Below are 14,207 nucleotides of genomic sequence, written 5' to 3' on the forward strand. Positions count from 1 at the left end.
TTTTCTTAAATTTTTTAACTCTAAAATTGATAGTGTTCGCAAACAAATTTCTGTTGCATCTGCTCCCACTGTCTCACTTCTCTGTTCATCTGGGTTTACTGGTTTTCCTCTCACTAATTTTCCACATCTTGATTCTGAGGGTCTCAAAAGGGAGGTATCAAGCATGAAATCTACCACTTGCTTGCATCATTAAAGATTGTTGCTGTAACCCCAGTCCCAAAAAAAGAAAATACTACTCTGGAGGATTTTTATAATTTTCGACCTATCTCCAACCTTCCGTTCATGGCAAAAATACTTGAGCGTGTTGTTGCCTTTCATCTAAGTAACCATCTCGCAATTAATATCCTGTTTGATCCTCTTCAGTCAGGTTTTCAAAAATTCCACAGTACTGAAACGGCTTTGCTCAGCGTTACCAATGATTTGTTGATGGCTTCTGACTCTGGTGTAATTTCCATTCTCATCCTTCTTGATTGAAGAGCAGCATTTGATACTGTTGATCATAGTCTATTACTCAACCGCCTTGAACAAGATTTTGGTGTGTCGGTGACAGCTTTGAAGTGGTTTAAATCCTATTTTACTACTGACCGTTTTCAGTTAATTTCCATGGCCGGTTTCAGGTCTGAGATTAGCTCTGTTTTCACTGGGGTTCCTCAGGGCTCAGTCCTGGGCCCTCTGCTTTTTAATATTTATCTGGCACCACTTGGACAGTTGTTGCGATCGCTTGGCTTCCATTATCACTTTTATGCTGATGATACCCAGATTTATATACACTCAAAGTCTGGTGAACATCTTGATGTTGATTTTCTGTCCGGCTGTATTTCTGAGATAAAGGAACGGATGAGTACAAATTTTTTGTGTCTGAATAATGGTAAAATATCAAGTTATGCTTATTGGTTCCCGTCATCCAATTTCAAAAGCTGGTTCCTTATCTTTGACTATTGATGGCTCTGACTTGGCTCCTCAAGCTAAAGTGAGGAATCTTGGAGTTATTTTTGATACCAGGCTTTCATTTGATTCTTTTGTCCAGAGTACAGTTAAATCATCCTTTTTTCACCTCAGAAATATAGCTAGATAACGTCCTATGCTAAATTTTTCAGTAGCTGAAAAGCTGATGAATTCCTTTGTAATCTTTAGGATAGATTACTGTAACGCCCTTTTAGCCGGAGTATCTAAATCCACACTTAAACTACAATATGTACAAAACTCGGCCGCCAGGATATTGACTGGGTCCAGGGTATGCAATCACATCACTCCAGTTTTGGAGTCCTTACACTGGCTCCCAGTCCGATTCAGAGTAGGTTTTAAAATTATGATGCTGACATATAAAGCATTGCATAGCTTGGCCCCTTATTATTTATTGAGCTGTTAACTTCCTATACCCCAACTTGGAGACTGCGTTCTTCACAATCCAACTTGTTGGTTGTTCCTCAAACACGCTTACGATCTATGGGTGACAGGGCCTTTTCTTCATATGCTCCTGTCCTTTGGAATTCTCTGCCTCCTGATTTTAGGGAAGCACAGGGCTACGACATTTTTAAAGGTAGACTTAAGACTTATTTTTAAATTGGCATTTGATTGTTGATGTTACTTTTGTGAGCTTTTTTTCTTTTGAGCTTTGTATTGCTTGTTTGTGTAAAGTGCTTTGATAAGCTGCCTTTAAAGGCGCTTTCTAAAATAAAGTTTATTATTATTATTAGTAGTAGTAGTAAGGCCGGGTCTGTGATTAGCATTAAATGTCAATCACCTGCTTTCAAATGGAGCGGCACTTACTACACAGAGCCATAGTTTGCTAACAAGCTATGCAATACTGCGTCGTAATTGCAGAAGAATCGCATTCTGTTATGAATGCGATATTGCGTAGCTTGTCAGCGAACTATGACTCTGTATATTAAGTGCCGCTCCATGCAGGTGATGGAAATTTACTGCTAATCACAGAACCGGCTTTACTGACGAGACACACATGACAATCGCATGCGATTAATCATGCAGCCCTAGGTATAGTGCATTCAACTATTTCTACAATAGCACCGTGGTTACTGTTAGTGTTACTGCTTCTGGTTTCCTGACGCATGTCAGCGCTATTTATAACAGATTTATGTGCAGAATTTGAATGATTCTCACTAGATCTTACAGTAACCGTATCATTGTGTGGCAAATTCAAATGCTTCTCACTGGATCTCGCAGCACTGTTTCATCTGTGCAGTAACAGTGTCGCAAAATCAACTTTGGCTCCTGAGTAAAGCTGTTCTCAGCTCGGACAAGTTTGTTTGAGTTGAGGCCCGAGCTGATAAGCGGTCCGTGCTGCGCAGCCGAAACATAAAGCGGTTTAGTTTTGCTTTTGTTTCTTTTGCCGTTTGATGTTCCTCAAATGCAAAAGAAATGGCAGAGCTTATGAGTTGGGCTTCTGGGGGAAACTGAGAAATCTAAATTCATCTGGATATAAGAGTCTTAGATTGTGACGGATGTTTTTATAATGCTTTTCACATGTATTTCTACCTTCATCGACTAACGTACATCTTAAATTCAAAATGTGCAGCTCTGTGCACTTTTTGCCAACTTAAAATAACAGTTGGTGTCTACATACTGTTGGAATCCCATTTGACAAAAAGGTTTGACTGTTCACAGGCTACAAAGAAAGGCCACTGGGTATGGGTATCTTAATTCATCCTCTTCTAATGCACATAATGTAATTAATTATTAATGATAACATTTACAAATTGTTCATTTGAATGAGTTTTTTGACACAAACATCCAGAGTACATTACGTTCTGTATATTCTGCACAGGCTACAACCAGCAGACACAGAAATCCCAATCCCATCCCAATCAGTGTATGAAACTGCAGATGGCCTCTATTAATACTTAATAATAACCCAAACATCACTGGAAAACTAATCCCATTCAAATGTGCTAAAAAGCATCTTACAAATCAAAATTTTAACTCCAAGATTATTACATCTGTTTGTTCTATCAAAAGCAGTACATACAACAACATGGCCATCCTCAAGCCTTTGGTCAACCAGAACAAAACATGCATATGATAAAAGAAAGTAAAGGAGCATTAAGTTTGATCTTTAATCTATTCTCTTGGGCTAAAAGTCTGGCTTCAGAGAGTTATGACTGAACCAAATTACTAATAAGCATGCAATTATGAGTGAGTTTTAATCACTGTTTAAGAATCAGCTATTAAAGGTACAGGTTGTAGGACCTGCCATGAGATGGCGCACTACCAAAACAATAACAATCGCATGGTTTGATGATGCTAAGGAGGAGCGTGAAATGATGGGATTTGTTGTCTTCTACCCAACCGCTGACGGGCATCAATCAGACGGAAAGATAAATCATGGATTTAACGGATGCAAGGACACAATCAGACTATGGATCAGATGCCTTCGCGCGCAGGTTTAGAGATGTGATGCCCCACATTTGGCATGTATGCCCCATAATACTAACCTTGTTGATCGTTATAATAACATATGTTTTCTGTAAAGATACGAATCAAAACAACTCACCTGTCAAGTAAAACAAGCGAGATCGGCATCTCTTTTTGGTTGAAGATTGTCGCGAAGCTCTTTCCATCTAGAAAATGCAACACCGATTTTAATCCTCGCTCTTTCTCTCCTCTTGTTCCAAACTCTTCTTGGTTCATTTGGTTAGCCCATACGATAACGTTTACGGGAGCTGTCCTTATCGACAAAACCAGCGGCAGATGGTAAACAGTAATTATGTTCCATAAATAACACAATCCACTAGGGGTGGGCGATATCTCGATATTTAAAATATATCGAGATATTTTTAAACACGATATGGATTTTGACATATCGTATATATCGATATGTTGTTTATATTTAATTCTGATTCCGCCACTTTGCTTCTTTGCCTTCTCTGTGCTGTGCTCGCCCCCGCTCGCTCGCCCTCGCCTCCTTGCTTTTGTCCCCACTCCCTTCGCGTGTATAGAACTAGTCTAAAAAACAAAGTCTAAAAACAAAAGGACAACTGGCTCCATTATATGGAGATACTTTGGTTTTAAGGCGTAGGACGAACAGAAGGCAGATGTCTAACGTAGGGCCCAATGATTTCCGCGATGCAGAAAACGCGGACGGAATCCAATCATAAAAACGGTATTTACAGTTTAACGCGGAATGTCACGGAATTTGTTAAATTTTGAATGAATTATCAAAAGTAGGTCATGCACTTAAATCAAATCGCGATATAGAGTAATATCTGCAAATATTAACCCGGAAAAGTCTATTTAAATATGAATCCTGCATTTTCTGCGTGTCTGTGTTAACGAATGGCGCAGAAGCGCGTCTTCATTCATTAAACACACGGAAGCGCGTGATGCTCGCGCTGATTTCAGCGTCTTTCCTATCACTGATAAAGATGTGAACACATGAGGAACATCTCCAGAACTGCACCGAGAGATTTGATTTGAGTAAAACTAGCTCATATCTCATCATAGACTGTAGTATCACATACACAGAACTGTAAAGGTAAACCCGTCAAAATAAAAGTATTTGGCAGAAATATTTTACTATTGTTCAGCAGAATGTACATAGCTCACTAATACTATTATTAAAATGAAATGAACATATTTTTTTAAGGAATAATCACACAACATTTCTTCCATGTTTTATTTTTAATAGTAAATCCCCTTTGTTTACCAAAAAATAAAGTTTGCTTAATTTTAAATAATTAAAGATAAATTAAATAAATGTTTTATGCCTTCATTTGACAACCAGAAAAATGTAAATACACAGAATTTCTGAAGAGAAAAAAAATTCACATAAGGCTATTTTAAGATTTTTTTAAACTAATTAAGTTGTTTTTATGCATTTAAATAATTACACATGCTAAAACACAGAATTAGGTAACAATAAAGCATATGGTGAAGAAAAAAATAAGACGTTTCATAGGGCCCTAAACGTAATATTTGGCATATTTGTTTTTGCAGTAGTTTTAGGGGGGTTATTTTTCCTGTAAAGATATCGAGATATATATCGCATATCGAGATATAGCAAAATATATCGAGATATATTTTTTGCTCCATATCGCCCAGCCCTACAATCCACCATAAAACGTGCAAGAAGAAGTAAATAAGGAACTGCTTGAAGCAAGCTAGTGGTTTGCTGGACGCTAGACACTACTTCCGAATTTGTCCACGACACTGTTGTCATGTGGTTTCTATGTTAGTAAAGGCGGTAACAAAGGGTAACTAACGTCATTGACAGGCGACTGCCCTGCCCCATGTCACTGTTTACAATTTACAAGTAGTTGAAAACATTAGAGATATTGTTGGTAATCAGCTGGACAAAATATATAACACTAACCTAGGGTTTTGGTTACTTACAAGTTGTACCTTTAAGAGGTTAATACGGAATGTTGTACTTTGCCCTTAGTATAATACCAGTGTCATTATGAGGGGTTCTGTTTATTCATGTCAGTTCAGTGACCCCATCCACACTCTGCAAAGTATGCAATGTGCATGAAAAAAATTTAGCTTTTTTAATCTCTGCCTATTTAAGCAGTACTACAATGAAACATCAAACCTGCTGTTAATACAAAGGGTCTTGTTTCACACAAAATCTTTATATCTTCAGCCCAAACATGTCCAGGTGCACTGTTTAAAACCATTTGAAAACACAAGCTGTATCAAACAATACAGTAATTTAAAATTAGGCCTTTTATAAGGTTCACAATGAACAACGGAACAATCACTCAGGGATCGACGCTAAGGATTTTTTCTACTTTTCTACTGATCCGTTATCTTGCATTCTAGCTTATATGACAACTATATTTTAGATACCAATTACATTTTACAATTCTCTATTTCAATTTCGATACCACAGAAAAAATAAACATAAATAAAAAGTATAAACATTATTAAAGAGTGAGAGAGTAAAAATGACAGCCAGTATATAAGAACAAATTAACAAATTACAAGTAATAGCACAGTTAAATATAGGCATAGCACCAAAATAGAAATTAAATTATGATTTAGGTTTTTATGTTCATAGACGTTTAGGTACAGAAATTGAAAAATCACATATAAAATTAAATTTGCATATTCTTCACTCTGTGTTGCACCTTGATTTTTCATTGCCATTTTAAATTAGAGGCAACCATAGCATTTAAAAAAATTTATTGAAAAATTTATTATATCGTTTGATTTATATTAGACTGTATAATTTCAAAATCTGAAGCAAAAACAGAAAAACCTCACTTTAACCTTGGGAAATGATGCTACATAAAACAACTGTATAAAACAGAAACAGCAGGTGGGCTGAATGAGATGCAGATTCACTCTCTGCCAGTAGGCGGTGTCTAAAGCCTGACACACACTACAGGATTTTAGCCCGATTTCCCCCTCCCGAAAATCAGAGCAAACATATTGTCGAGCACCTCGATGTTCGGCACGGATTATCTGGTAATGTGCGGTGTTCACCGATCGAATCTCGCACCTCCCGATCTGCTCGCACTCAAATCGGGGCAGCCCCGATTAATATCAAACATGTTTGATATTTAGGATTTAAATCGGGATGATGATGGTTATATGATTACGTCAGTACTTTCACAGCCAATGCGCAAAACTTTAAAACAGCTGATGTGCAGCTTTGTTGGATAGTGGAGATAGAGAAAACTGTTTCTTGACATTTTGTAGTAACACAACTGACTGTATAATATGCCAAAAACTCATCACAACTGTAAGGAAAAAAATAAGCGCTAATAAGATAAGATTCTTGTGTGTGCTGCAACTAGAGCTGCACGATTAATCGTTTAAAGATCGCAATCTCGATTCAGACATCCTCTCGATCTCATTTCTAAAAGACAACGATTCCCCGAGTCTGTTAAACCTTTGACAAAGTCTTACCGGATCATTCAAATCCGTGCGCGCACTGCCGCTGACACAGAGAGAGCTCTTACCATGTTTGGTTAAGAAACATCTTCACAAACAGTCTTTTCAACTACACAGTATTATATCTGTCTTACAGTCATTTATATTATCACAGAAATACTGGGATAAAGTTTATAGTTTAAATAGAAACATTGATGTCTATATGGCAGCGATCAAAATATAACAAATCCCCTTTTGAAAGTACTGCGCTTTAAATAACGTTTGTGTCGATTGCATTGTTTCACCAATAGGTGGCGACAAGTGTCTTAATTTATTTGTCAATGAATTAATTTTTCATTCAAGAGAATCGTTCAAAAACGCTGATTCATCCAGAAATGAAACAAGTGTAGTAGGTTTATGAGTGAGTCGTTGAATCAGTGATCTAAACAACTTTTTCATCATTCTAATATTAAAAAAACTGGGGTTTTAAATATATTATATATACACTACCAGTCAAAAGTTTTTGAACCATAAGATGTGTAATGTTTTTTTAAAGTCTCTTCTGCTCACCAAACTATATTTATCTGATCCAAAGTACAGCAAAAACAGTAAAGTTTTGAAATATTTACCATTTAAAATAACTGCTTTCACTTGAATGTATTTTAAAATGTAATTTATTTCTGTGGTGTGCAGCTGTATTTTCAGCATCATTACTCCAGTCTTCAGTGTCACATGATCTTCAGAAATCATTCTAAAATGCTGTTTTGCCGTTCAAAGAAAACATTATTATTATTATTATTATTATTATTATTATTATGTTGAAAACAGATGAGTAGATTTTTTTCAGGTTTCTTTGATAGAAAGTTCAGAAGAACAATAATTGTGTGTAATAGAAATATTTTGTTATAAATGTCTTTGTCACACTTGATCAATTTAAAGAATCCTTGCAAAATAAAATAATTTATATACTTGTGATAATGATAATGTTAATAGTAATAATAATAATAAAGAATCGTAGGAGAATCGTGATCTCTATATGAGATCAAAAAATCGTGATTCTCAATTTATCCAGAATCGTGCAGCCCTAGCTGCAACCAGATTTAAAAATTGGTTATGATTTTAAATCTCCTGTAGTGTGAGCCAGGCTTAAGGTACAGTAATACAGCGTTTCCGTGGTTACCGCTGTAAACAAAGCAGTGCTACTCTTTTTTAATTTAATTACTTTCTGGACTCGGGCAGACTCGACTCGGACTTGGCCTTTAAGAACTCGGACTTGAGTCCAACACGGCCCCTTAAGGACTCGGACTCGGACTTGGACTTGATGTTTGTGGACTTGATCTTGACTCGTACTCGACAAAGTTGGACTCGGACCCAACTCTATAAGCTATAAATCGATACAAGAACTCCTTTGTACCAGTATCTGTGTGCCTGTTTAACAGATGTTTATCTTAAGGTTTTCTTTTCTATTTTATCTTTTATATTGTTTTATCTTTTTTACTTGTCAATTGTATGTAGGTCATGCAGCAATTTTGTAGTCAAAAACAATTTTTCTCTTGAGGACAATAAAGTATACTACTACCACTACTACTACTACTACTACTAATCATGTAATTGTTGCACAATACCTTACACAGCACAAGCCTGATTTTGTGAGCTGTTAGTAAGGTTCACACATACTCTGTCTGCATTGCATATGTAGTACATGTGTGGTACAGAAGCAAACTGTGCTTTCACACAGGAGTCTGCTTCTGATCCATGATTGTTTACCACAAACACAACATTTATCCATTATTTTGATTTCAAATCCAAACATTGTTAGTTAAAATGCTTCTACTGCCTTTTCTTTTGCATTTAAATCTTTATTACAATCAATCCTGTGGTTCATAAAGAACTTTAAAATGATTGCCTTGTTTATCTAAAAGTGCTCTTTTCCTTTAAACCTAAATGTGTTGACTGTGAAACACAGTAGGGCTGTCAAAAAAATTAGAATTTCGAATATTTGTCGAATTTAAAATAAAAATCCACATTCGAATGCAAAAACGTTGCATTTGAATTTAAGGTGTGCGTTAAGGAGGCTGCTTTAAGGCCAGACCCAGGTATACTTCACATTCCGTGCTCCATTCCGTCTTGCGTCCGCACAGCTTTCAAAATGCGGTCAAGCTTGACACGCAGTGCCACTTTTGTCTCATCATTCACCTCGTGCGTGTGCTATTGTACGCGCACTGTCTGCACGTGCTCAAAATTTGCCTGCAAGCCAGAGGGATGCGCAGCTGTCCACGAGCCCTCTTGATTGAGTGTCTGTTCCCTACTCACTGCTGTGTGTGTGCACTTGGATGGGTTAAATGCAGTGCACCAATACAGAGTATGGGTTACAATACTTGGCAAATGTCAAGACTTTCACATTACTACATTTTTGTGTCAATGCATGTTCAAATTTAACAAACAATGCACTGTTACTTTAATTCATTGCGTGCAGTGCAGCAAAAAAAATAAAACATTAGGTGCAGAAACAATCTCTGCACTGTTTCAGAATCACCACTCCTAAACACGCACTGCCAGACCCCAACCGTGTGTGCAGTGTGACCGCTTTAAACCATTAATATGAATGTGGAAAAATACACACCACATACGCACTGCAAACAAGTAATGTGAGCCTGACATTATGATGTGTGTGCGCTGGAAGTATGCATTTAACACTGGCAGGAATTAAAAAGAACAAATGCAATTTATAAACTTTAGTGATGACGCGACATTGCCTCTATAGTGCAAGTGACAATTCCTGTGTCAACTGTGCAGTGTGCAGCTCACTTATAGAGCAGACGCGATGTGATTTGATGCCATTTGCAATTTGAGATAGACAGAAAGCTTGCGGTGATTCATTCACGCTGTTTGTGAAATTATGTCTCACAGAAACAAACTTCTTCAAATTACTTTATCAGTTATATAATGAAGAAATATGAATTGTACCTCACCTAAAGTATTATAATTATTTCACCCATACTGGACAGAGACTGTCACATCAAACGATTTAAGGCAGGCGCGTCATCACCTTGAGATCAGTTTTATGAGATCTGCCTTTTTAGAGACCACCAATCAATCATCCCAAAGCAATTATCGGCAGATTGAGATCAGTAGCCGATCAATAGGAGCACCCCTAGTCCTTATTGTCGAGACCTGCACATATATCTTATAGAGATTAGAATTTACAACTATTAGAACTAGATTAGAACTATTAGCCATTAGAACTATGATCTTTCACAACTAAAGTTTAACAAGACTGAATTTAAAAAAAAAAAGGGTTAATTTCCTTAAATCGGTTGTATTTGCTATGTTCCATAGTGGAGATGACGGTTCAAGTGTATCTGAGACGAACCCTCTCTGTTGAGCCAGTCAAAACACAGGTGTAACTATCAGCCGATTCCTAGGTTTCTTGGAGTCTCATGTTCACTTTTTTCCCTCCGGAATGAGATCTGTGGTAAGGCAGCCCTTAAACAGAGTGCTGTATTGACATCCGATTAACAGACCTCTGCAACCACAGGATAGAATTTCCACAGTTCACCAAGCCTGCCAAATGTTTTTAACTCAGACACGTCTTCATTATCTGCTGGCTCATTTAGAGACTTTGGAATGCTAATGGTTTCTGTAGATAATTAATAAAATGGTTGCGATGACCAACTTTGGAAATTATAACCATTTACAACACCACAATCAGCACATGAGGAAATAATTAAAAACTATAAAATAAAATATATATTTATTTTCTTTTTAGCTGGCTTGATGCTCGCCAAAATGATTACAATGTGCTTTAGGAGATGTTTTCTATCTACTTGAGGAAGAGATTTTAATCCATTACATATTCTGTTTCAGACAGGACCTCTGAATAAAGATTGGGAAAAGATATCGGCCTGCCTGTGTGATATCAAATTCACCACTCCAGCTCTTTACGAAGCACTAAGAGCTTTTTAAAAAAGGTTCTTCTGTGTGTGAATAAAACCTGGCCATTATCTACTTAAGATAATGTCACTGACCCTTTAGTCTCATTTTCAAAACAATTACCAAGGAACTCATGAGGCAGGTGGGTTCTGTCAAGGGTAAACCTGGTCTATCTTGTGACCCACATTTTTCATGCTAGAGGAGACCTGCCCTGCTCTGGTTAACTCTTCTTCTCTAGCATCAAGGGAGGGATCTTAAGGTTCTAATCGTTGAGATACATGCACCGAGTCTGCAGCGATGCTCTCTCTGAGAAACCAGCATAAATCATCAGCCTACAGATTAGGACTAGGGTAATCATGTCAACAGACGGATTACATTTTGTTTGTCCTTTAGAATACATATCTGAATAAAAGTCAAATTGGAAACGGTCACTCCAATGCATTTTTCATTAGTGGCGCTCTTAAGAACACGTGCATGTTGGACATATATGAGAAGAGGGATTTCTACATGCGACTGTGTGAACCTGAATGACGCATGAGAGTGATTACACATGTATGGTGTGTGAATTTAGCAATGCTGAGCACAAACATTCATCATGGCTGCTCAGAGTAAGATGGTTTTCTGAGAACAGTGCTGAGACACACATAACATTACTGCGCAGCACTTCGGCCTGGACAATGGAAGTAAATATTTACAGCCTGTCGTCTTGTGATACGCAATTAAAATATCAGTTACATTCCCTCATCTACTACTACGTTTTTCTGCTTTTTACTAACCAAGTACATTACAAACAGGCTTTTAAAACTGAAGCAAGACACATCATTGAAATCATTCACAATGAGGAAGCTTACCAGTCTAAGCTTACCTAAAACACGTTTTTGACTATTTCAGTAGACAAATCTAAAAAATTTAACTAAGCATACGTTAACTAACACTCTTCCCTTTTAGCCACTCAAGCAAAAGCTTCCAGTTTTTTTCTTTCTAAAGAATAGGAAGCAGAGGATGAAGTTATTACAGGAAGCCTCCACACCTTGAGGGCCAAAAACAGAGAGTCACTGGCACATGGCCAGTCAAACAGGCTGTTCAGCATTCCTCGTGGTTGCCTTTCTCACCTAGTTTGCAATGGCTGGCCTAAGAGAACTAAGAAACACTATATTGTGGCTCCTCAATCAAACAATTCAGATAAGATTTCGTTATACAGCTTCAAAGTATTTATTCCAAATTTACCACTGACAGCACAGTGCTGCAGGTAGGCTACTCTTTAGAAAATATATGAATAGACACGAAAGCTGTTAAAGTCAAGAAACAAAGTTAAATGCTTTAGTATCATGGTCACCTAGATTTTAGAAGTTCTCGCCCCTCTGAAAGCGCCAATGGTAATTAAATGTCAGTATAGCTTGAGTAACACATAGCCATGACTGGCTTTTACTACTCAACACCTCTGTGTAACGACAATCACCCACCAAAACTTTAGAGAGAAAATGTCACAACCTCCACAGACTGAACACCCCAAGATTGTAAAACTGATACTGATTATTTCCTACAGTGCTTACAACAGAGTTTAGTCATTCACCCTATATGTAAAAATTTAATTGAAAGTAACATTAGAAAGATAGATAAATAGATATTTCAAGCAACTCATGGGGATAAATAGTAGCTCTCACAGCATGACACAGTACTTTCATTATTACTAGGGCAGTGCTGAATGACACATTGTAGTACCTATTAGCGCTTGGAAGAGGTTACTCTGGAAGATGTCAATGACTCTCTGGATGGAGTTTCTCAGCTGTCTGTCTTCAGTGTTACTGAGTTTTGACCGGTAATCCTCCAGCAGTAAAAGAGCCCTCTGTGCATCTATACAGGGCAGACAGAAAGTTTACATAATAACACGATACTGCAGCAAACAGCATAAGGCGAAATATCTAAAACTGATTTCTACGTTTGACGTCTTGTGTAAATAAAGCTTAAATAAGACTTTACTGTTTAACCTATGTGGTGTTGACTGGACGGAAACAAAAAAAAACTTAATGACTAAAAAGTTTATGTTCAGTTACCTTGAGATAAAGCCTCGTAAACGACAATATATTTAAAATTTACAGTGAAATTGTTGAGATAAGTTGAGATAAGCAACATAAGCAAGCAAGTAATAGTGAGTTACCAATTACAATGTCAGGCTGTGTAAAAGTAGAATTTATATCCTAGTTTTAATTAGTTTCCTCACGTTTATCTCACCTTTTTTCCTTACTGGCATGTTTCGCCGGAGCTCTTGCACGATAACAAATCCAGCAGAGCTCGCGTTAGAAATTAACAATACACGCGCTATTAAAACGCTCCTCTCCCTTACACGAGTCCGTCCAGAGTGTCTACGAGGAGTAAGTCAGACGCAGTTGGCATGAAACTCAAATGTTTATCCGGTAAACATGGGGACGCTTCAGGCTGATATGAAAATGAGCCGTTGGGTCTTTAGAGTAGAGCGAGAGCTGCACTTCTTCAACCTGACAGTCGCGCGACACCACAGAATTGAGCTAACGTTACTCTACTGACAGCCCTGCGCTTCCATTCAAAAGACACACAGACGCTACGACTCAGCCTCCACCGCCAATCTGCTCCGCGTCTGCGGGGGAAAAACTGAACATATGTCGCCGCCAGTTGCAGGAGGGCTTCCAAAAACTCCCCAAACTGCAAATATACACCTCCCTGCCGTTTGCTTGCAAGGGCTCAGTGTGAACACAAGCGATTCAAATCCTCACGTCCGCAGTTTGCTACATTCTTCTTCGCCTTCGGCGCAATAAGGATTGTTTTCCTAAACGTCAAACTTCTTTCGTTATCTCCTCCTCTTTTTTTTCTTCCTATGTGTCAGAAATTCCAAACTTTCCTCCAAAATGGCGTCCCAGGGTTGGAAGTATGTCACGTGATTATAGACCCTACCCTTGACCGCCCAATCATGGGACTGAGCTACCTTTCCGCTCAGGGTTGGGAAGGTGAGACTTGACACTATCTTAAAGGAGACTCGCTATCTTAGGCAGGCAAGTTGTATAAACAAAGGTCCATATGAGGAAATGGGCTCTTACAAGTTAATGCGGGACTGATTTAACATTGCTATGCCTAGACTTTGTCTTTCAGTCCAAATGAAGCATTCACGAGTATGATTAGGCTTTGATTTACCAATCCGCCACCAAGAAAGCTCAACTGAGGGGGCATTATGTAAAGCCACTCAGAACCTGATCTTGAGATACGGCTGCACAAAGTTCCCTGTGTTAATCCAGGAGTTTAATGCCCAACCCTATAGGGTAGAACTATTTTGGTGTTGGTATATTTATATCAAAATATATTTATTCGATCATCTATCTATCTATCTATCTATCTATCTATCTATCTGTCTGTCTGTCTGTCTGTCTGTCTGTATGTATATATATATATATATATATATATATATATAT

At 37.7% G+C, this 14,207-nt stretch overlaps 1 protein-coding gene across 16 annotated transcripts in view; it reads right to left on the reverse strand.

The window, feature by feature from the left end:
* dlg1b (discs large MAGUK scaffold protein 1b) overlaps positions 1 to 13,714 on the reverse strand; it is a 147,264-nt gene extending 133,550 nt beyond the window's left edge. For 6 of the 16 annotated variants that reach the window (XM_052547410.1, XM_052547409.1, XM_052547420.1 and 3 more), the window contains exons 1-2: positions 13,000 to 13,684; positions 12,490 to 12,621 (exon numbers count right to left, since the gene is read on the reverse strand). In XM_052547410.1, the coding sequence (XP_052403370.1) occupies positions 12,490 to 12,621; positions 13,000 to 13,018 (151 nt within the window). In that variant the 5' untranslated portion in view covers positions 13,019 to 13,684. Of the gene's footprint in view, positions 1 to 12,489; positions 12,622 to 12,999 lie in introns of all 16 variants that reach the window. The other 10 variants (XM_052547412.1, XM_052547407.1, XM_052547422.1 and 7 more) reach the window with 8 other exon arrangements.
* Between the last annotated feature and the right edge of the window lie 493 nt (positions 13,715 to 14,207).

The sequence above is a fragment of the Carassius gibelio genome, chromosome B2 (genome assembly GCF_023724105.1).
Source record: "Carassius gibelio isolate Cgi1373 ecotype wild population from Czech Republic chromosome B2, carGib1.2-hapl.c, whole genome shotgun sequence".
NCBI classification, from domain to species: domain Eukaryota; kingdom Metazoa; phylum Chordata; class Actinopteri; order Cypriniformes; family Cyprinidae; genus Carassius; species Carassius gibelio.